The sequence below is a fragment of the Lepidochelys kempii genome, chromosome 13 (genome assembly GCF_965140265.1).
Source record: "Lepidochelys kempii isolate rLepKem1 chromosome 13, rLepKem1.hap2, whole genome shotgun sequence".
NCBI classification, from domain to species: Eukaryota; Metazoa; Chordata; order Testudines; family Cheloniidae; genus Lepidochelys; species Lepidochelys kempii.
In genome coordinates this window covers 29,614,363-29,635,193 of record NC_133268.1, presented here as the reverse complement: position 1 = coordinate 29,635,193, position 20,831 = coordinate 29,614,363, and the positions used below count along the sequence as shown (strand labels likewise).

General features: G+C 55.3%; 1 protein-coding gene across 5 annotated transcripts in view; it reads left to right on the top strand.

The window, feature by feature from the left end:
- The window catches only part of MTCL2 (microtubule crosslinking factor 2), an 88,149-nt gene that overhangs the window by 24,950 nt on the left and 42,368 nt on the right, over nucleotides 1-20,831 (top strand). For 4 of the 5 annotated variants that reach the window (XM_073309936.1, XM_073309939.1, XM_073309937.1 and 1 more), the window contains exons 3-4: nucleotides 5,063-5,221; nucleotides 16,331-16,393. In XM_073309936.1, the coding sequence (XP_073166037.1) occupies nucleotides 5,063-5,221; nucleotides 16,331-16,393 (222 nt within the window). The remainder of the gene's footprint in view (nucleotides 1-5,062; nucleotides 5,222-16,330; nucleotides 16,394-20,831) is intronic. The other variant, XM_073309938.1, reaches the window with a different exon arrangement.

The following is a 20,831-nucleotide window of genomic DNA, read 5'->3' as shown; positions in this document are numbered from 1 at the left end:
ACACCGTCGCCCCTCCCTTTCTCTTCTCTGGGCCCATTCCAATGCTGTTCGCTCCGCAGGCAGAGGGCCTGGCCTGGCCTTGCTCCCTCCCAGGGCCAATCAGTAGATGTAGGACTAAGGCAGGGGGGTCTGGGGGGAGCCAGTTGGCTCCTAGAGTTCACACTGCAGAGTCACTGAGGGGCAGAAGAGGAAGGTCGCTGCAGCAGCTGGGCAGGGCCTGGCTTCCCCTCCCTGCCCTGCTGTGCACACGGAGGAGGAAGTCTCCATGCCCTGGCTCTGTAATCTCTCTTGCACAGCCAGAGCCCAGGCGGCACCTTCCCCTCCCCCCGCTGGCTCCCGTAAAAGCAGGCATCGCAGCTGCGCGGCTTAGATTAGCACTTGGCCATCCTGTGGCATGAAGCGCTTTTCCATCCTCGCGTTAGGAAGCTGAGCAAAGTCTGAGTTTGAGCCAAACAAGGGCCCTTATACAAAGGAGGGGTTGGGTTGCCAAGTGCCCCAGGCATCAGAGAGTGGCTGATCCTGGAAAAGAAACATGCCACAAGTGACTGATGGCGGCTCCTCCCCAGCATCCGGCGCTAACTGGCCTGTAATTATGAGGAAAAGTCTGAGTGTGTATTTAAAAGCGAGTCTCTTGCTGCCCACACCTGCTGGGGACAAACCCTGCGAGAGCCTATAGAACAGAACTCTGCTCCCTGCAATCAGTGTACCCAAATGTATGGGTTTATGTTCCTGCTGCCCCCGTGCTGTTCCTCTCCTGGGTCCCCTGCACTGCTCCTCTGATGCACAGCAACCCTGGCTTCATGCTCCCAGCTCCCTTGAGCAGTGCTGCCAGACAGTGTCGCTGCAGCCAGTGGCAGTCGCCTTCCCACGTCCCCTGTGCAGTCGATTGGGTGCTGGGTTGAGTGCCCTAGAGAGCGCCTGAGCCCCTGTGGATCTGCATGACACACCCTGGCCTCTGTCTTGAGACCAGGGTTAGGAAACGTGACCAATGCCACAGGGATTAGGGGAATTTGATCTCTTGTCCCACAATTCCCTGGACTCCTGGAAGTGCTTTCAAAATCTCCCAGAAGCCATGGCTTCCGGAAGCTGCCCCAGGGGACTGGGTGGCAGGCACCCGCAGGCAGTGTGACAAGTGGTGCTGTCTAGTGTTACTGTGGGTGTTGTCAGACTGCAGCCCCCAGAGCAGCAGGGCTGAGGCCCAGTTCTGCAGCTGGCCAAGGCCTGGGTTTTCAGGCCTGTCAAATCAGCTTGCTGTATCTCAGGGCCGTGAGGGGGGGCCCTGTCTCCCCCAGGTTCTGCACACCCTAGCTGACACTGCCTACTTGCTCTGCCTTGGAGATGAGTCCGGATGCTGACACTTGTGTTCTGAGGGTGGAAGGCTTGGCTTTGCTTTGGAGGTCGGGGTCCAAGAGTGGGGATCAGTGTCTCAGGCATTGGCTGCATCCTCTTGTTCCCTTGCCATGAGTCTCGCAGCAGGGAGGTGAATGGCGAGACAGGGTGCCTGGCTTCATGGGCTGGCTCTGTCCTGGGAGCAGGAGCTGGGAGCGATTGCTCCAATGTGTGTGTCAGTCTGTATTGTCCCTACACCTCCTGCCCTCGACTCCCAGCAGCTGCCTCTTGGCCGTGTTCCCACGCACAGGAATTAAGCACTTTGCTCATCAAAGCTGCCTTCCCCATGGAGGCCCACAGCCATGCCTGCATTCCTTGGGCGCTGTCTGCCATGCAGCAGTGCCCTCACAGCTTGCTTGCCGGTTCCCAGAGACCAGTCTACGCTGGGGTGTTGCACAAATAACTGCGGAAGGTTAAACAAGGGGCATCTCCTTCTCCTGGCCCCTCAGCTGTGCACTGGGCAGTTGTGGGTCTTCACACACACACACACACTCTCCCCCGCCCCCCTCCCCTCCCCGCTGTCCAACCTGTCAGTCAGGGCTGCCTTGGGACATCCTGTACCTCCCCCAGCCTTTGCAGCTGTTGTGTTGCAGGTTCCCATGCTGGCCTGGCCTGGCCTGGAGATGCCGCCCGCCCGTTTGTTCCCTCTCTGCACTGCAGCTACCCCCATTTCTGACACAGCCACTGGCTGAGGGTGGTGCCCTGTGTGATGAAGTGGGACTGTTCTTAATGTTTCCTCTGAATACTGTAGGGATGCCTCAGTTTCCCCTATGCATTTCTTAAGTCTCTAGGTGGTGGGATAAGGGGGTGTAATTGTTGCAGAGCAAAGGGCCAGTGTACATAAATGGCTGGACACACTGTCTCCTGGCAACTGATGGCCTGGGCCCTTCCCCCCCCTGCAAGGTGATAGCTAAAGAGGTTGGAGAACAAAGGAATCAAGTGACCTCCTGTCCCGGGGAAAGGGACAAAGCCCAGAGGAGCAGGGGGGTGGAGAGTGGGCCAGTTGGGGCTGGCAGGGGATGTGGAGTGAAGTGCAGATGTGGTTTTCTGGCTCACTGCCCCCCAAAATGGACCCAGCTGAGGGGTCCTGTTCTCTGTACCTACAAGCTCTGTTTTAGACTGTGTTCCTGTCTTCTAATAAACCTTCTGTGTTCCCGGCGGGCTAAGAGTCATGTCTGACTGTGAAGTTGGGGTGCAGGACCCTCTGGCTTCTCCAGGACCCCGCCTGGGCGGACTCGCTATGGGAAGTGCACGGAGGGGCAGAGGATGCTGAATGCTCCGAGGTCAGACCCAGGAAGGTGGAATTTGTGTGAGCTTTTTGCCCTGGAGACAGTCTGCTCACAGAGAGGAGGCTCCCCCAGAGTCCTGACTGGCTTCATAGGGAGCAGTTTCAGAGCATTGCCCGGGGACTCCGTGACCCCCTGGGATCGAAGGAAAAGGCTTTACCAGCCTTTGGGGCGGTGCAGGCCTGACTCAGAGTGGAGGTGAGATGGAATCACCTGGAGGAGGGCTCCTGGCTTGGGGAGCAGCTGGCCCAAGGAAGAGCCAGAAGCAAATCGAAATGGTGGTATAGGAATGCGCAGTGGTTCTCTGACGTCCCCCACTGCCATGGGTGCCCTGGAGAAAAGGGCTTGGCTGCCCGGCACAGGAAGGACCCCCAGGTATAAATCCCCTTCTCTGGTGCTCTCAGCCACCCTACGCCCTCCAGCAGAGAGACAAGCGTGTGAAGCTCATGTGGGTTATTAGCATGTGTGTTGCCATCAGAGCCTTGTCTGTCTCTCTCTCCGATCTGCTGGAATCTGGGAGGCGCTCCCCACGTGGTGGGCATGGTTTCCCCCTCATCGGCTTAGTGCGATGGCAACGTGTGCCTGTGCCAACTGCCCCCACCCAGGATTAAATATACTGATCTCTGGCAGATTGCACAAGGACTGCGGTGTTATCCTGGCCCAGAGCTAACCTCCTCCTAACTGCTGGGGAGGGCACATCCTGGTGCTACCCGGTCGCAGTGTCCCTTCCCAGGGCCCGGGTGGTACTCCAGGAGACAAAACCCATCACCGGGATTGGCAGGCGTGGGTTTGTGAGCGGTGGGTAATTAGGCTGTGACCCCATTCGGTGCTTCGTTTATAGAAAAAAGGTCATAGATACAATAAGAAAAGGAGGACTTGTGGCACCTTAGAGATTAACCAATTTATTTGAGCATAAGCTTTCGTGAGCTACAGCTCACTTCATCGGATGCATACTGTGGAAAGTGTAGAAGATCTTTTTATACACACAAAGCATGAAAAAATACCTCCCCCCCACCCCACTCTCCTGCTGGTAATAGCTTATCTAAAGTGATCGCTCTCCTTACAATGTGTATGATAATCAAGTTGGGCCATTTCCAGCACAAATCCAGGTTTTCTCTCCTCCTCCCCCCCCTCCCCACACGGCTGTTACTCTGAAGCCTGTCATAGATACAGACATCTAGCCCTGGGGGACTAGCAGGAACCCGGCAAAGGAGACTGAGCCCATCTGGTGTGACGGATATAGTTGTGTTTAAAACCCATGATCAGTTGATTTAAATCCATTCAGCTGGCCTCGCCTGGGGCTCGGGTCTGCCTTTGCCTCGGGCCCTTCTGGCAGCCCAAGCACTCTGGCTTGGCAGACCCATTGCAGGAATGTGACCTGTTTGCAGAGATCTCCGTAGCTGTCAGTGTCTTTCTGAGTCACCCACTGACACTTTAGTGACTCTTCTTCCTCCAGGAGCTGTGGCCAGTACAGTGGAGCTGTGCCAGATGCCCCCTGCTATGTCAGCAGTTGCAGGCTCCCCCATGGCCATTTTTACTCTGGCCGTGACGCGCTCTTCCCCGTGTCTGAGCTCTCCGCTTGGTTGGACCAATGTTTCCATTGAACGATCAGTGCTGGCTCCTGCCCCATGCCACACGGGGGATCCAGCCTGGGGACTGGGGCTTCCTGCGGGCACCGGGGACGTCAGCTGCTGCACTTCGGGCCCCTGTAATTTGCACTCCCTGCTGTGCACGAGTGACAATAAATGTCTCTTGCTGGTGTCAGTTGTTCCCTCCTCCGTTCTCAGTGGAGCTGGGGTTTGAAGCGGTTCGAGTAGCAATCCCGGACTAGCTCCTGTTTCCTGGGGCTGCACCAGCACGGCCAGGCCACCAGTACAGCAGGGCGGGTAATGCACAGCTGCAAAGACGGTTTGTCCTCTCGGGAGGCTGGGTCAGAGTCTGTGTCCATGCAGGAGAGAACGAAGGGCCTCAGTGAGAGCAGCAAACCCCCTAGCTCAGAGAGGGCTCAGCGGGCAGGCTTCCCACCTGCTTAGGGGAGGGCATAGCAGCCCAGCTCTGAGAACTGCTGCTTGCTGGCTAGTTACTACTGCTCATCGCAAATTTTAGGCCCTATATAAACTGTGGCTACTGTTTGCATGTTGTTTCTAAAATCCCCAGTCTACATGGATGGAGAAGCTATTGCAAGCCACAGGGAAATATTAGCGCCCTCTAGCCTGGGCTGCCCTTTGTGGCAGTGTCTGGGTCCTTGTGTGCTTGTAGAGCACCCCGCATGATGGGCCCCGGTCCTGCCTGCCCCTCTGAGCACTGCTTTCATACGGGCGTTAGAGACGCTGCACCTGCTCTTTCTTATGAGCCTCAGCCTGAACGTGGCCCTGCCCTGTTTGCAGGTGGCCAAGGACGTCTCTGTGCGGCTCCACAACGAGCTGGAGGTGGTGGAGAAGAAGAGGATCAAGCTGGAGGAGGAGAATGAAGACCTGCGCCAGAGGCTGATCGAGACAGAGCTGGCCAAGCAGGTGCTGCAGAACGAGATGGACAAACTGCGTGAGGTGAGAGGGCTGGGGTGCATGGGGGAGGGAGCATGTATGCACCCTGCTGTGTGGGGGTGGGGGGTGTTTTATGTGTCCCTGGTGTACCAGGAAGCCAGCCCAGCTGTTAGTGGTTAGTGGCTACAGGCTCTCTGCCTGTAGAAGGCTTCCTGTCTCCTTGCACCTTGGGAATCCACTGGCCTCTCTGCTCTCCTCATTTAAATGAAAGCTGCTTTGCCATCAAAATATTTATAACCTTTCCCCCGGTTTGCAAGCTCTGGGCAGTGCCTGTCTCCTCTCTGTGAGCCTCAATGGCCTAGGGCCTCCGCCAAGTTGCTTGTGAGATCTCCGTTCCATCCCTACTAGACACTAGCCCTGCTGGGATTTACTTCGCCACGGTTCAGGGAGGCCTTAGCAGCAGGGGCTGACCCGTGTGCCTCCAGCTCTCTGATTCGACAGCAGCGGCTTTGACTGCCTATGTGGACGCTCTCCATAGACATGGACTAATAAATACTGTTCCGCCCTCCTGTGACGGTTGGTGAGTGGGGCCAGGGTGGGAGGCCCAGGAGCTGCAGAAGACGTCCCTCAGGGGGTGCGTTTGTTTGCTGGTGGAAGGGACTGTGACACTTTCCCAGCATATGAATGGGGTCCCTGAGAGGGAGGAAACCAGCCCCTCCTGAGCCTAGAAATGTCAGCCGGCTTTCCCTGGGGCACCCTTGGCTCTGGTCCAGCCTGAGGCGTGTGTGACTGAGCCGCAGAGGGAGGGTCTATGCATGCACCGGGCAACTAGTGCATGTGGGGGGTGACGGATAGCATGCATGTGCCATGGCGGGGAGCTGGCTCCTGGCAGCAGCCCGGGTCTGGGGTCACTCTGGGCATAGAGTCCCCCCTCCCTCCTCAAGTCCAGTGCTGCCCTTGCCTCTCCCCCCATGTGTCTGCCTCACAGCAGCATGCACGCCCCAGTCAGCAGCAGCGACATGCCCTGCCTCGTGGGGCTGGGAGGGCACTGCTGGTCCTGCAGCCTCCCAGAATAGCCTCTCTCCAGCATGCATCGTCTGGGTTGTATCCTGAGCCCCTGCCTTCAGCCAGGGAGCTGGGGCTGGCTGCAGGACCCCGGGGGCTGTCTAGGGGAGGCGGCTGCGGGGCAGGCCAGAGAGGAGCATTGAGAGCTGACTTGCTTCTCCCTCCTGTAGGGCCCGCTCTCCCTGCCATGCTCTGGGCTCTGACAGTAACGCCAGTAAGCATAGTTCAGGGCAGGAGCAAGGGGAGTCACTGAATATATGTGTATGTGTGGGGGGGTCCAGGTAAGCAGGATGGAATTACCCTGACTGACATTCAGCGCAGACAGCAGGATCGTCGGCCTGACTCGGCACCGGGCACCTCTGCTGACCGTGCCTCTCGCAGCACAGCACCCCAGCACCATGCTGGGGCCTTGGTTCCATGCTCACCCCAGTGCCATTCCCTGCACTGCTGGCCCAGGCCAGCCCCTCTGGGGAGCCAGCTAGCCACGCACCCTTGTGTTGTGCAGTAACCCTCCTGCCCTGCCTGGCTCCCTCCTGTGCAGATCCCTTTCCATGGCCCTTGTCCTTGCAGGCCAAGAGCGGACTTTGCTTACATGTCATGCGAGCAGCTGGGAACTAATCTCACACTTGCAAACCCTGTTAGCAAACCCTGTCCAGCTGCTCTGTGTACAGGGCTGGGGCTGATTCAGAGCAGCGGCTCTTCTTGAGCTGCCTACTGTCTGTCCTTGCTCTCCAATGCACGTTTGGCTCAGCGTTCCCTTGAGCATGGCTCCCCAGCCAGAGTGCTGCCCAACCGTGAGCAGACGGTACTAATGGGCATGAGATTAGCTTGTGTGCAGCCGGAGAGCACGAACTAGCAAAGGAAAGCGGCTGGAGCAGAACTGCAGGGGATTCTATGGCCTGATACCCAGAGGCAGAGAAAGCCGCAATGTGAGCAGACCGAGAGTTATTGATGTCTAGCTGTGGCCAGGGATTAAGGTTTGCATGTTGCCTGCACTCAGGGTCTCGCTGAGAGGTGCCAGAACATGCAGCTCCAGGGTGTCGTGTCTAGTGCTCCTCGTTCAGGGGCGAGGGTGGCCCCTGCAATCCCAGGCGGTTAGTGCCAATGCAGAATCGCCCCCACAGGAATGGCAGTGCCCTGTCCAGGCTTTCAGCGCTGCACAGAGGAGAGCTGCATCTGGAGAGTTCTCCCTCATTCGCATGGTCTCTCTCGGTTTGGTATCGCAGCTCCACGCCCTCTGTCTGGTCAGTTCCTCCTCCTCGCTGGAAACGCCTTCCTGCCTCCTCTGCTAGGCAGCTTGGCTTCGTGTCGCTGCGTCTCTTTGCCAGTCTCGATGCAGCCCAGCTGGGTTTGTCCTCCTGCCTCAGCCTTTCATTTCTTATTCTGAGCAGCTGTGCATGGATGGGGCAGGTGGGAGGAAAGGCCAGCGCCATGCACTGGTGTTTGAAGTCCCTCTTGTTAATCTCCACAGGGTTCCTGACAGGCTACAGACAGGAAGATGCAGCTCCTTAGCTTTGCTAGGGAGTTGGATCTGCCTGGATCTGGGATCCTCAGGGCTGTCTCAAGGGCAGTTGTGATCTGATGGAGTAGTGGGCTTGAAGTCAGACATGGCTTGTGCTCTCTTCTCTGTAGCTGACTTGCTTTGTGGCCTTGGGCAAGTTGCTTCCCCCTCATTATCTCAGTTTCCCATCTGTGAAATGGAGTTGCTAATGCTGACCCTCCTGGGGAAGGGGCTTGAGAGAGGAAGCAGTACATAAGCACAGAATATTGTCATCTCAGAGGCAAATGTGCAGTTTCCTGGAGGCGTCAGCATGACTAGAAACTGTTTTTATGCATCTGAAAGCTTGCAGGTGTGCCAGAGACAAATCTATAGGGAGGGTGTGAGAGAGAGAGAGAGACACCCCCACACACCCCTTGCCCACTGCAGGTATCTTAGCTAAAGCCAGACTCTCTTGCCTCCTTTACAGAGGGTTGCAAGGGTCCCCTCTGGGCTGGGGAGAACCATCCCTTGTGCCAGCTCTCAGGACTCTGCACTTCAGAGGTGTGTGATGAGCGGGGGCCGAAATCTCTTCTCAGTTGGGAGCTGTGTATTTTCAGTGGCTTAGACCTGAACTGCAGGTGGGGTCAGGTCAGGTCCTGACTCCAGCAGGCATCCTCTGGGATACTCACGCTTGGCTGCTAACTTATTTAGCCTGCTGTTCTTGGACTGTGTCCAAACCATGGTGCTTCTCTGGGCTGAGGTGCTATCTGAGGTGGCTCAGCAAAGGAGCTGGGCTGGCATGCTCATGCAGTGGATACCCCGAGGCCAGCAAGGTCCCAGCTCCTCATTAGCAGCTTCAGTGATTCATTTGGTTTTCTAATTAGGGTTTCTGAACAAGTGAGTTAACAGCCCTCAGCCGCCTCTTCCTCCTGTGCTGAGGTGCATCTTGGCAGCGCAGCAGCCAAGCTGGTTAGTAGCAATACAAACAAGCCCCTCTCCACGGCTCAGCACAGGGACAGGCTTGCCCCTAAGGGGATTAGAGGCTGATTATTTCTGCAGCCGGAAGAGGCGTCTCCCATAATTGGATAAATGCTGGGAAGGCCAATTAATCACCCAGCGCATGCAACGCGACACCTGTGGCTCCATGCATCTTCTCCCCTCCCAGGGCTGCATCTCCCAGAGCGCCTGAGTCCTTTGGTGGCAGGAGGGGGATGAGACAGGACCAGGTCCTGACGCCAGCGGAGCCACATGGCGCAGCTCGGCACAGCAGGACTGACGTGTTAATCTGAACCCAGCATTGCCCAGCAATCACAGTCCTGCTGCCAGCCCGTAGTGCTGGAGGGGTGCCCGGCGGCCTGGCCGCGCTGACACCATGACCCCAGCGCCAGAGGCTGACGGGACTGTGGTGCTGATATCGCAGGCTCAGGGACGCCCTCTCCGGCCGTTACCCAGCCACTTTTCTGGCCTCGGGGTGGGACAGCCGGGTCCAGCCCCGTTCCAGAGTCATGCTGGTGTCACAAGAGCATTTTGCTTCTGAGGGAGAGAAGGGGGAGAGATGTAAGCGTGGTGTGGCCCTGCTCCTTTGGGAGGGTTTGCTCACTGCATGGGGGATTCCCAGCAGCAGCAGCAGCCCTGACAACGGGCATGTCCTTGATAGGAGTGGCTTAGATCTCAGCACCTTGGCACAGCCAGCGGCTTGCACTGCTCAGCTGCAGTCTTCGGCTGCCGGGTCCCAGCACCAGCTTGTGAATATTTCTGGTGCAGCACGTGTTGAGGGCAGCATCCACGGGGCCCTGCTCTACTGCAGCATCCCTGCTCAGTAGTGTGGCTGGCAGGGCTGTTCACCAAACACTTGCTGGGACTGCAGGGTTGAGTAGGCAGCTGGGCTGCTCCGCCCGGGCGAGGGGAAATGCCTGCATCTCGCAGGAGCAGGAGACGTGGTGGCTCACAGTGGAGGGTTTCTCAAGACCCACTAAAGTAGCACGAAATTTGTCCCCCTCGAGTCAGTGTGGCTTCTCTTCCCCCCGGGTCTCCACATCAGGAGCAGGCGGCAGTGGCTGGAAAACAAGAATCAAATTCAGCTTTGAAAAGAGCTGTGAAAATTGGTGGGAAGGAAGGAGGTAATGTGCAGAGAATGCAGGAGCAGCCCAGGTGCACGGTGCATGCCTGGGACCTCGCTCTGCACCCTCCAAGATGGGGAACTGCTGCTGCGTGTGAGGCTCCCCGCACAATCTGCTTGGCGAAGGGCTGATGATCATGAGCCTCCAAGGCCGCTGCACGCTCTTCTCTTCACCACCACACTATGTGGGGGGGCTCGCGGGGGCAGGGTTTGCCGTGGTTCTGTATCCTGTCTGCTGCCCTGCACGTTAAACAATGGCGATGAGGGTTCTTGTCCCGCAGGCTCCCCCTGCCCACCCGGGCCCTCGCTCCTCTTCCTGCTCGTGCTTTGCCACAACACATTGAAAATCCGCCATGGTGCCCTTGGCTACGCGCCCTGCTGGTCATCACCCCCCATGGCTGCACCTTCCTCCTTTCTGGCTTGCCTCCTGCCCGGCTTGCCAAATGGCAGCTGCTAAGCTTACCTTGCTCGCCTGCCAGACCCACCCCCAGCTGGTGAGGGAAGTGGGAAGGGCATGGCCACGAGAAAGGGATATTCGCCCCACCTCCCTCACTCCCCTGCTCGGAGCTGGTGAGTCACAGGTGGGTTTTAGGCAGAGCGAAGCATTGGTGCTTCCAGGGCTAGGGTATTTTTGGAGCTGACCCTACCAGCAGCAAGCACTGGTGTGCACGGAGCCTGGGCTGGGCCAGCCCCCAAGTCTGTGGGTGCACAGATGGAGAAACTTGGGTCTCACTCAGATAAGCACATGCGTGTTTTGCCGCTTACCTGAAATGTATCCCAACCTCTGGGGGCTCTGCCATATCCCACCACTCTCTGCTCCACCCAGTTGCTCCCTTCTCCAGCAGCCCCTGCCTTGCCCATGGCACTTTCCCCAGGCGGGGCCCCAGCAGCCTTCTCACCCGTCGGGCGCAGGCCCACTCTCCCCACACGCAGTGTCTCTGGGCAGGCAGCAGGTCCTCTTTGCTCTGAGTGTGTGGGGAGCAGCCCCTTCCCCCAGGCATCCCCCACTTCCTGCCTGCTTATCTGACTCCCCCCACAGCCTCCTTCCCTAGCTGACCTTTCTCCCTTCCTCAAGCCACCCCCACCCAGGTCCCCTCTTCTCTCTCCATCCCAGCTCTGACTCCTCCAGGTCACGGCACCTGCTCCCCAGCTGACCTGCCAGGCTGTTCTTGGGTCCTGCCTAGGGAGTGAGCACTAGCCCAGCAGGCGTGTGTGTGTGTGTGTGGGGGGGTTCTTAACTCTTCTTGGGGGCAGCACGGCCCAAAGCTGCAGCCCGGGGCGGGGAGGTCAGAACCCCAGGTGCTGCGTGCTTGGAAGCTGGGTTGTCCGAGCTGCTGGGGGTAGGAGATGAGTGCGGGGCATCTCTGGGAAGATTCGTCATTGAGTGCCCCGCCTCACCCTCTGTACCTGAGGCCTCCTGGCTACTGAGTGGAGAACCGGAGCTAGCCTGCAGGTTTGCTGCCCTGCTGGATTGGCCTGACCAGCCGGCCAGGCTGCTGTGCATGTGGCCAGAACGAAACCCGCTGTACAACGCCTGCTGGTGGAACAGGTTTCAGTTCTGCTGCCCCATGTGGGGTAGCGAGGAAGAGGCCGGCCGGTGAGGAGCACTTGCTGTGGTCTTGGAGGGTCATCTGGGTCATTTGTCCCTTCCCTGAATTCACGGTCTGCTGCCCAAACACTCCCTGCTGGATGGTGCAGAAAGTCAGGTCAGGCAGCTTGGCTGGGAGGGTCCTGCCTGGAACTGGCTGCCCAGTCTGAGTCTCTCCTGTTTATCTGAGGTACTTACTGCCCCTCCCCACAGTATCTGAGCCCCTCACCATCTCCCACGCATTTATCTTCACACCTCCGGGAGGCAGGGCAGGCCTGTGATGACCCCACCCCCTGCACAGATGGGAACTGAGGCCCCAGGAGGCTAAGGGGCATGCCTAAGGGCACACAGGAAGTCGGAGGCAGAGCAGGAAATTGAGCCTGGATGGCCCCAGTCCTAGGCTCGAGCCCTGTCCTGTCTCATCTAGCAGGGGGAGTGTGATAGCTCCAGGCTCAGTGGCATCATGCTGTGGACAATGTGGTGGTGGCTGGGGCAGTTGCATTTTTAGTAGAGATATAGGAGGGACATCTGTAACAAACTCCCTACATTTTGTATCAGCAAGTGCTTGGGCCTGCCAGCTCCATGCTGCCCCGGGGAGGGAGGAGACCACGTGAGCCTGCAATCCGTTTGGTTTCCTAGGAGGCCTGCAGCTGGAGCAGGCTGTGGGACTGAAAGCGGGTGTTAAAATCTCATACAGCTCTCAATCAGCTGTTCCCCAAAGCCCATCTTCATGTCTGCAGCATTCGGCTGCTCTACGCCTCTGTCCTTTCCATGCTGTGTAAGGGACCAGAGGCAGAAGCTGGATTCCAATGAGCTGTGGGCATTGGCCTTTCCCTAGAGTCGCTCTGTCCCCAGCACTGATAAATCTAGGATTCATGGGCCAATATGTGTAGTGTAAAGGGGAGCTGACACATTGGTGTGCTGATGTGATTTGTGGGCTGCTCCCTGGCAGAGAAGCCCAAGAGCGTCTACATTCCCTCAACCTGTCACCTCCTGCAGTGGCTGGCAGTCTTACACTGGGATTTCCAGGAGGCCGAGGTGACGGCTGTGGGGACTGGATGGGCCGGAGCCAGGCAGCTGGGAGGACAGGGGTTTTAGAGGCTTCCTGGGAAACTCGACCTCTGAGCCCTGCAGGAGTGCTTCACCTTTTGCCTGGGGCAAGTAAAATAGAGCTGCAACCTTGGGGACAGAGATCTAATCTGTTTTATAGTGGCTGCAGAGCAATGAATAATGCTCTCTCCTCAAAGCCAAAACACTCCTCCTTACCTCCCACCCCCAGGAATCCTGCTGAGCCCACATGAATTAGCAGGTAAAAGAAATTCTGTTCCTGCAGCCATTGGAAAAGGATTCTAGCAGCAAAGCTGCTCCTCTCCTGGGCCAGTGGCACCACCTGGGCACCACCTGGGCACCACCTGCATCTGCCCTTTTAGATGGGGAAAGAATAAAGAACTCTAGGACCCCACCTGAGAGATGGTCCCCGACCTGGGCACCTCACCTGAGCAGAGGAATCTGCCATGCTGCCCCAGGCAGTCAGGAGTCTGCTCAGAACTAACAAAACCCTTGCTCCAGGGAATGACTGGGCAGTGCTGCCTTGTCAGGCCTCACGCTCCTGAACAAGCTGATAGAGAAGCTAATAAATGAGCAGGGTCCAGTTCCTCCTGTTGGCCAAGTAGCTGGACCCTACTGCATCAGGCTCCAGCCCAGGGAATGAGACAGAGACAGCACCTGTTAGTCTGGTGGGCAGGTACAGGTGCCTCCATCCTCGTGACATTGGGCCTCTGCTGCAGTGGATGCCTTTGATCAGTAAACAGTCCGATCCCACCTCTAAGTCCCTGCACAGATCAACAGAAACACCCTGAACTGGCTCAGGTCGTCGCTCTCGCAGCAAACCCAGAGTGGTGTTATGGGCATCTAAGCAACAGACATGAGTGCTCTGAGCCGTCCCTTCCAGCTCCATCCTCTTCCTCATGTTGCCCTAAATCTGGGGAAGGCCTGTGGTGATGCAGCCTGGATTGAAGTGCCTGCTCAGCCCCATCTCCCCGCTCACTCAGTGCCTGGCGGAGGTCAGCTAAGCTGCTGAACCCAGGGCAAGCCTGAGGGGATGCAGGTAGGAAGAGAGAAGTGCTTTGTTGAGCTTGCTTCCTCTGACATCTGCCCTCAGACTGCTGTGGGTTCCTGGACTCTGTTTAAAAAATCGCGCTCTGGTGCTGTCATGCATGCTAGCCATGGGAGCGCTGTAAGGACCTGGACAGACTCTGTCTTTGGCCGGTGATGTCAGGCTGGAGCTGGGGGAGCAGTTAAGAAATAAAGATGCTGTTTCCATGCAAATCGTGATCAAGACTAAAACTGGGCCGCCAATCCAGGAAGTCTGGCCTGGAACTGGAATGACTGAAGCCGGGAGTGTAGGTGCATGACTGGCTGGCAGGAGCTGCTGGTCTAAGGTGCAACAGAGGACTGCCACTGGTTGTGAAGCCCCAGGAAATGCCCTGGGCCAAGGTCATTATTGCTACTCTGGATGCTGATGCTGGAACCGCACGGGCAATTGCGACATTCTTGGTGGGTGGTGCAGGTCACGGCTTTGCACAGACCACCATGCAGCCCCTCCCGATGTGCTTAGTTACAGTATTGTGTCAAGTAGCCCTGCAAACCACCTCACAGGGTTTGTTCACTCTCTGGCCCCGCCCTGAAGCTGTCAGCGTCTCATTCCTTAGGGAGCCAGCCCCCTCACGGAGCAGTCTGTTGTGAGCACAGGTCCCCTTTGCGCCGATTTCTCCACCAGCTTCCAACCCACTTCCATCACCAGTACGAGGCCTCGGGCCTGATCTCCACAGTCATCAATAGGTCTGGCCCAGCTGCATCCGTCACACTGTCTGCACCCAGCATTTGTCTGGGCAGCTGTCTCTGGATCTGTGGTTTACAGAGCCCAGGGCAGCTCATGATAGAGTGACTTCCCTCCAGGGTGTTAGAACTGCAGGGAGACGGGCCGAAGCGGGTGGCTCCAGAAGGCCTGCAACAGGATTCCTGTACACGTGGAAGTTTTCCAAGTGTGATGATCAGAAGCCAGGTTTGTGCTGGTGTCCGCTTTACATACTGTGCTGCTGAGAAGTGCCAGGCCGAGCTGTCCTTTATCACCAAAAGAGGGGTAGTAGGAGCAGAAGCTTCTCTTGTGTGCTTCTGCTCCCCGTGGGGTACAGGGTGCCCCTAGAAACCCTGGGGCGGCAGCATGGCCTAGTGGGTAGAACTGGGAGCTGCGAATCAGGGCTGCTGGCCTCCAGCCCCAGCTGTGCCGCTCTAGTCCATGGCAGACCCTCACTGTGACAGCACTTCCCTGCTTCACTGGGGATTGGCTCGGTAACTTGGTGCTCTTCCATCCGCAGCCGGAGGCTGGGAATGCAAGCTATTAAACGAGCTGCCAGCAGCCCCCTTCAGGGGAATCAGATTTCAGAGTAGCAGCCATGTTACTCTGTATCCTCAAAAAGAACAGGAGGACTTGTGGCACCGTAGAGACTAACAAATTTATTAGAACATAAGCTTTCGTGGGTTACAGCCCACTTCATCGTATGCATAGAATGGAACATATAGTAAGAAGAAATATATATACATACAGATAAGTTGGAAGTTGCCATACAAACTGTCAGAGGCTAATTAGTTAAGATGAGCTATTATCAGCAGGAGAAAAAAACGTTTGTAGTGATAATCAAGATGGCCCATTTAGACAGTTGACAAGAAGGTGTGAGGATACTTAACATGGGGAAATAGATTCAATGTGTGTAATGACCCAGCCACTCCCAGTCTCTATTCAAACCCAAGTTAATGGGATCTAGTTTGCATATTAATTCAAGCTCAACAGTTTCTCCTTGGAGTCTGTTTTTTAAGCTTTTCTGCTGCAAAATTGCCACCCTTAAAATCTGTTACTGAGTGGCCAGAGAGGTTGAAGTGTTCTCCTACCGGTTTTTGAATGTTACGATTCCTGATGTCAGATTTGTGTCCATTTATTCTTGTGCGTAGAGACTGTCCGGTTTGGCCAGTGTACATGGCAGAGGGGCATTGCTGGCACATGATGGCGTATATCACATTGGTAGATGTGCTGCACCTTCCCTCCCCTTTAACTACATCCTTGGCCAAAGTCCATTCAATCAAGCTGGGGACCATGTTGTGATGGGATTTCTCCTAGGCGGCAGCAATGTGCCTCCATAATTAAGGTTAAGATTTTGTCATGGTTATTTTTAGTAAAAGTCACTGACAGGTCACGGGCAATAAACAAAATTCATGGAAGCTGTGACCTGTCCCTGACTTCTGCTGCTGCGGCTCCATGGTGTCCTCTGCCACTGCGGGGTACCCCCACTGCCCGCGGCAGCTGGAAGCTGCAGGGGAGGGGGGGTCTCCCTCCACACACGGCGGCTGGGAGCTGCAGGGTGACCGTATTTCCCAAAGAGAAAACAGGACACACCCAGCCACTCACCCAAGGAGCCGCCCTTCCCTTGCGCGAGGCTGTCGCCCATCGCTGAAACCCTGAGGAGGCTGTTGCCTATCGCTGGAACCCTCCCGGGGCCCTGCTAGCTGCCAGCTCTGATCCCTCAGCCCCTCGGGCTGAAGCAGAGAATGTCAGGATGACCTTCGTGACATAAACATAGCCTTACCCATAATGCAGTTGGCAGGCATTGGTATTGTTTTTGCAAATGGTTAGATTGACCTAGGTGGCAAAAAGGTCAAAGTTCACATTTTGGGGTTTGTTTTCTGCGTTCAGCAGCCCATAACCGAAGCTGGCAGCAAACGGCAGGGTTCTAGCTCAGGGTGGGGCCCACGGCCGATAGAGCAGTCTCTTGGTGCAAGTGGCTGCTTGATATTAAATAACCGAATTCACAAATGCATTGCAGTGTGCAAACGACTCTGCATAACCCTTCTCTCATCTCTTTCCAGAATTCGTTGAAGAAAAGGGGATCTCGTTCTGTGGGGAAGACTGAAAAGAAGCCGTCAGTCCAGGTACCCAGACCGTAGCCAGTCAGGCCCTCCTGGGGCCATGTTGACTATCCATGGCGTTGTAGAACTCAAAGAGCCATGCTCACCCTGCAGGTCGCCAGTCCTGGCATAGCAGTAAAACTGTGCACATGGAAGAGTCATGTCTTAATTTGCGTGGCCCTGATGAGTCGAGTGGCCCCTGGGGAATGGTTAGGGTGAAGGGTTTCTAATAAAGGGTTTGGAACGTAGCTCCTGAGGCCTGGAACCAGAAGTGCTAAGTGGGTTGGCCAGCCTGCTCAGCCATGGAACAATGCTGGTGCTGCAAAGAGCCACGTAGCTGACTTTCTCTGGGGGTTAGCTGGGGCTCTCCTCTGGAGAACATCCAATGGCTGAGGAGCAAATGGAGCAAATGCCCCTGCAGTGGTCCTACCTGGGATGCTAACGGTCGCTTTTCTAGGGAGTGCTACAGAGTTCATGCTCTCACCCCCACGTGGCTGGGTGGGGAGGCGGATGAGCATATGGCATACTGAGTGATGTGCTCTGTAAGGAATCTCAGCCAGGTCTCCTTGGCTGGAGGGAGGATACTTATGACACAGCTGGAGAGTCAAGCCTGAAGAAATGGGGTGGGGCTCAGAACAGTCCAGACTCCACTGGGGTAACGAGGATTCGTTAACCAGAAAACTACTCAGACCCAGTACATAGCTAAGTGCCCTTGCTTTAGACCTTGGCTCTGGGCCTAGCTGCATGGGATGGATGGGGATTGCATGACGGGGTTGCCTGCAATAGCAGGGGACTGGACCTGATGACCCATGAGGTCCCTTCCAGTTCCACGTCCTGTTCCCGTGTGCCTGGTGGAGAGAGCACCGTGCCTGGCTAGAACAGTGATCCCAGCACCACTTGGGCAGTTTTGACACTCTGAGATATTTAAAAATCCGAGCCAAAGTTCAGCCTGCAGAGAGGGTGCTGTGCCCTGGCTATTGGGTGATTGTGTGTGTCCCATTCACACCTGCCTCTGCAGCACGGGCCATTGCACACGGGCATGCTCAGGTATCCATCTTGCTCAGACGGTTTAGTGGATGCAGCTGAGGTGCCTCTGTCCAACAGTCTCGCCTTGTAAACTTCCCGAACATCATGCACTCTGTATCCCTGCCTTGTGCAGGACACTGGACACGCAGCAGATATGGGCTCTCTCCACTGGTGGAAGGATTTCGTCTCTCAGTGACTGGTGTGTTCAGTGGCTTTGACTCTCTAATAACCTGACCGCGGTGCGCAGGTTCAGAGTTGGTGTTGTCACTGCAGAAATGAAAGCAGTTTATTGTTCTTAAAAGCCTCTCTCAAAGGCTGATGTCAGCATTTTAGAGGTAGGAAAGGACTGACCGGTAGAGTCTTCATCATTCATTGCTCTGGTTTGTCTCCAGCATCCAAATGCTTGATGTTGAGTTCATGAGCTGCATTAGTTAATCCTGAATAACAGTGGAATATCTGAATTACATGTAACTCAAGACACTGGCAGCAATGCCAAGGGGGTTCATTAGAACAATACAATGATACAAAGGAAATAGAATCATAGAATATCAGAATTGGAAGGGACCTCATGTAGTCCAACCAACCCCCTGCTCAAAGTAGGACCAATCCCCAATTTCTGCCCCAGATCTCCTAAATGGCCCCCTTAAGGATTGAACTCACAACCCTGGGTTTAGCAGGCCAATGCTCAAACCACTGAGCTATCCCTCCCCCCAGATAACATGAGTCTGCTGCAGCAGAATGAGTGTTAGAGGAAATTCCAACTCATTGCATTGCAGGGTTAAATTTATGGCCCTGCTTAAATCTGCAGTGAGGATAAAATTGGTCTTCCAGGATTTGCGCACACAGATGTCCTCAGTTGGTATAAATCAGCATAGCTACACTGACATCAGTTGAGCTGATTTCCACCGGCTGAGGATCTGGCCTGCCATTGTACGTGGGGGCATACCGTGGAGGGCATGCACACAGATTCACACACACGTACAAAGTATTCACTGGAATAGCAGGTATATCTTCCCTGCAGACTTAGGGAAAGGTCCATGTCTCCTGAGAGTTTGTCTCACCCCCATACCTGCGCAGTGATGATAAATCTGATAATCCGCTACCCACCGTGACACACTTGGTGGTGGTTCTGAAATCATTGACCAGAAAGCAGTCTGTGTTTTCCCTTTGCAGGGTGTTTGTGTCTTAGCAGATCTCTTTGGTGGAGGGGACACGCTGAAGAATGGGGGTCTGTTTCTGCTGGTTTCTTTGTCCTTTCATTTGTGGCTTTTCTTCCATCCTCCCATATTTCATCAGTGGAGGAGCTTGGTCAAGACAACTGGATGTTCCCCAGAGCACACGTCTGTACATGTGTTGGGCACTGTGGTTAATGGTCAGGTGCACCAGTTTGCACGTTTGAGCTGCACTTGGAAACGCTGTCCCCTCTGCCATCTTTGTCCCTCTTAGTGGGAGATGTTCAGGCCTTTGAGAACATCAAAAACATTCTTACAAGACATTGTTGAGACTGAAATACAAAACCATCCCCACTCCCTCCTAATGAGATACCACAAGGGGCAGAGGGAACAAACACAACACAACTCCAAACCACAGGACATAAACCTCATGTTTCTCAGGCTGTCGTCTTCATGGAGCCAAGAAAGACCCCATGGCTGCTGCAAAGCTGGGTGAGCTCAGGAGATGGACCCCCAGATTCTTCAGAAATCCCTAGGGTGTGAGCAGTATGCTGGTGTGCAAGGGTGGGCAAAGGGATTAGGCTGTCCATGCTACTGCGCAAATGGGTCTGGGGGACTTGAGGCTCTGCCTCATGTGAGTTATGACTGTCCCTGTCTCAGCACTGTGGGTAAAACTGGAAAGTCCAGCAATTTCTCAGCAAGACTAGTCCCTTCCCGTGATGCGACTGATGTAGGCCGTGACGAGTGCAGCAGGAACACCTAGAGAGATGGCGTCCTTCTGCCTACCCTTAGCTGCGTTCGTTTCCTCACTTGCTTGTTTCTGCGGGAGGGAGCGCTGTTCATGGGTAACTCTCAGCACTGCTACTTGTGTGCTGTGAGCTATCGCCAGTGACGGCTTTGATTCATGATTGATCGCTGATTTAGAGAGTTCCTGGGGCCACATCCTGCTCACATCTGACTGGTGTAGTATGAAATGTGACTCTGTTCAAATTAAAAGGGTGGTAGGTGGAAATCAGACAGACTGCTATAGGTGGGCTTCCGTCTGTCATCTGAGTGTTCAGAGAGCACCATTCACCATCACTTCTAGGGGTCTGATGGTTCCAGGCCAGTGGTTTGGCAGTTTGGGTGTGTTGATCTTCAACACTAAGACTTGAATTTTCTCAAGATCTGAACTCCCATTCAGGCACCTGAGCAAGGGGCAGATTTTAAAAGGGTACCACATCTTGGGCGCTGAGATCTTTTGAAAATCTGACCGGGAGTGTCCCTATGGGAGCTGCAGGGAGGTGTGGGTTTTGAAAGTCTTGCTTTTATTTAAGTGCCCAAATGGAAACCTCTCCTGGAAATCTGCCTCCAACTGAGGGTGCTCAACACTTGAAAATTTGGCCCTCATAGGGTATAGTAAGGGCTATATCCTGTCCTTCGCAGTACACCATTTTTCCACTGATGTGAAATCGGCTGGTGAGCTCTTGCGGAATGTTCTGAGTGAGGCGGAAGGATAACATGAGGCCATCATGCCCACTGCTCTGTCAAGCAGGGGTTTGCGCCCTAGCTTGGGAGCAGGCACCCACCTTTACACTCTGAACGAGGCTGCAGTAAAAAACTCTGGGATTTCATAAAGCAGCCTGGGAAGTTTGCAGAGTTAATAGCTACTGCTCATCTGAGGGTGATGCAGGCTCAGGTGTAGCTGTTGAATTTGAATTTTCAAACTGTATTAGCCATCTGGAAAAAAGATCTTGACTGCTTCACAGGGCACTCAGTGGGAGGGATTCGTCACCAGTGTGCAGAGTTTTCCCAGGAACATGCTTTCTCCCAGCCCTGAAAACAGGAAATGAAATGCGTTCAATGAGATTTACAACCAACGGACCCTTTGCATGAGGTCATATTCGTGGAGCAGAAAATCCCTAACGCACTTGGGGAGTCCAGGAAAGAAATCTCCAAATTCCTAATGGCTTGGCTTTTGAAAGACTGATGGTAATGAACAGCAGAGCTGAGATTTTCCCCTCGGCTGTCTCTCCGGACGTGGAACAGGTCCAGCTTTCCCTGTATTCCACATGCAATGGCTTCATCCCATCTTTCTGGCTTAGTATTTACTGCTGGGTTTTGAGATGGAAGTCGCAGAGTGGAAGTCTCTCTAGCCCCTCAGGCATCTGATGTCCCCTCCCCACAAGACATGTACTTGGCATTTCGCAGGGAGCACCCTGCTCCTCTGTGTGTCTCCGTCTCTTGGCGTGAGGAGGGGAAGGGGCTCTCCCAAGCTGCTTTGG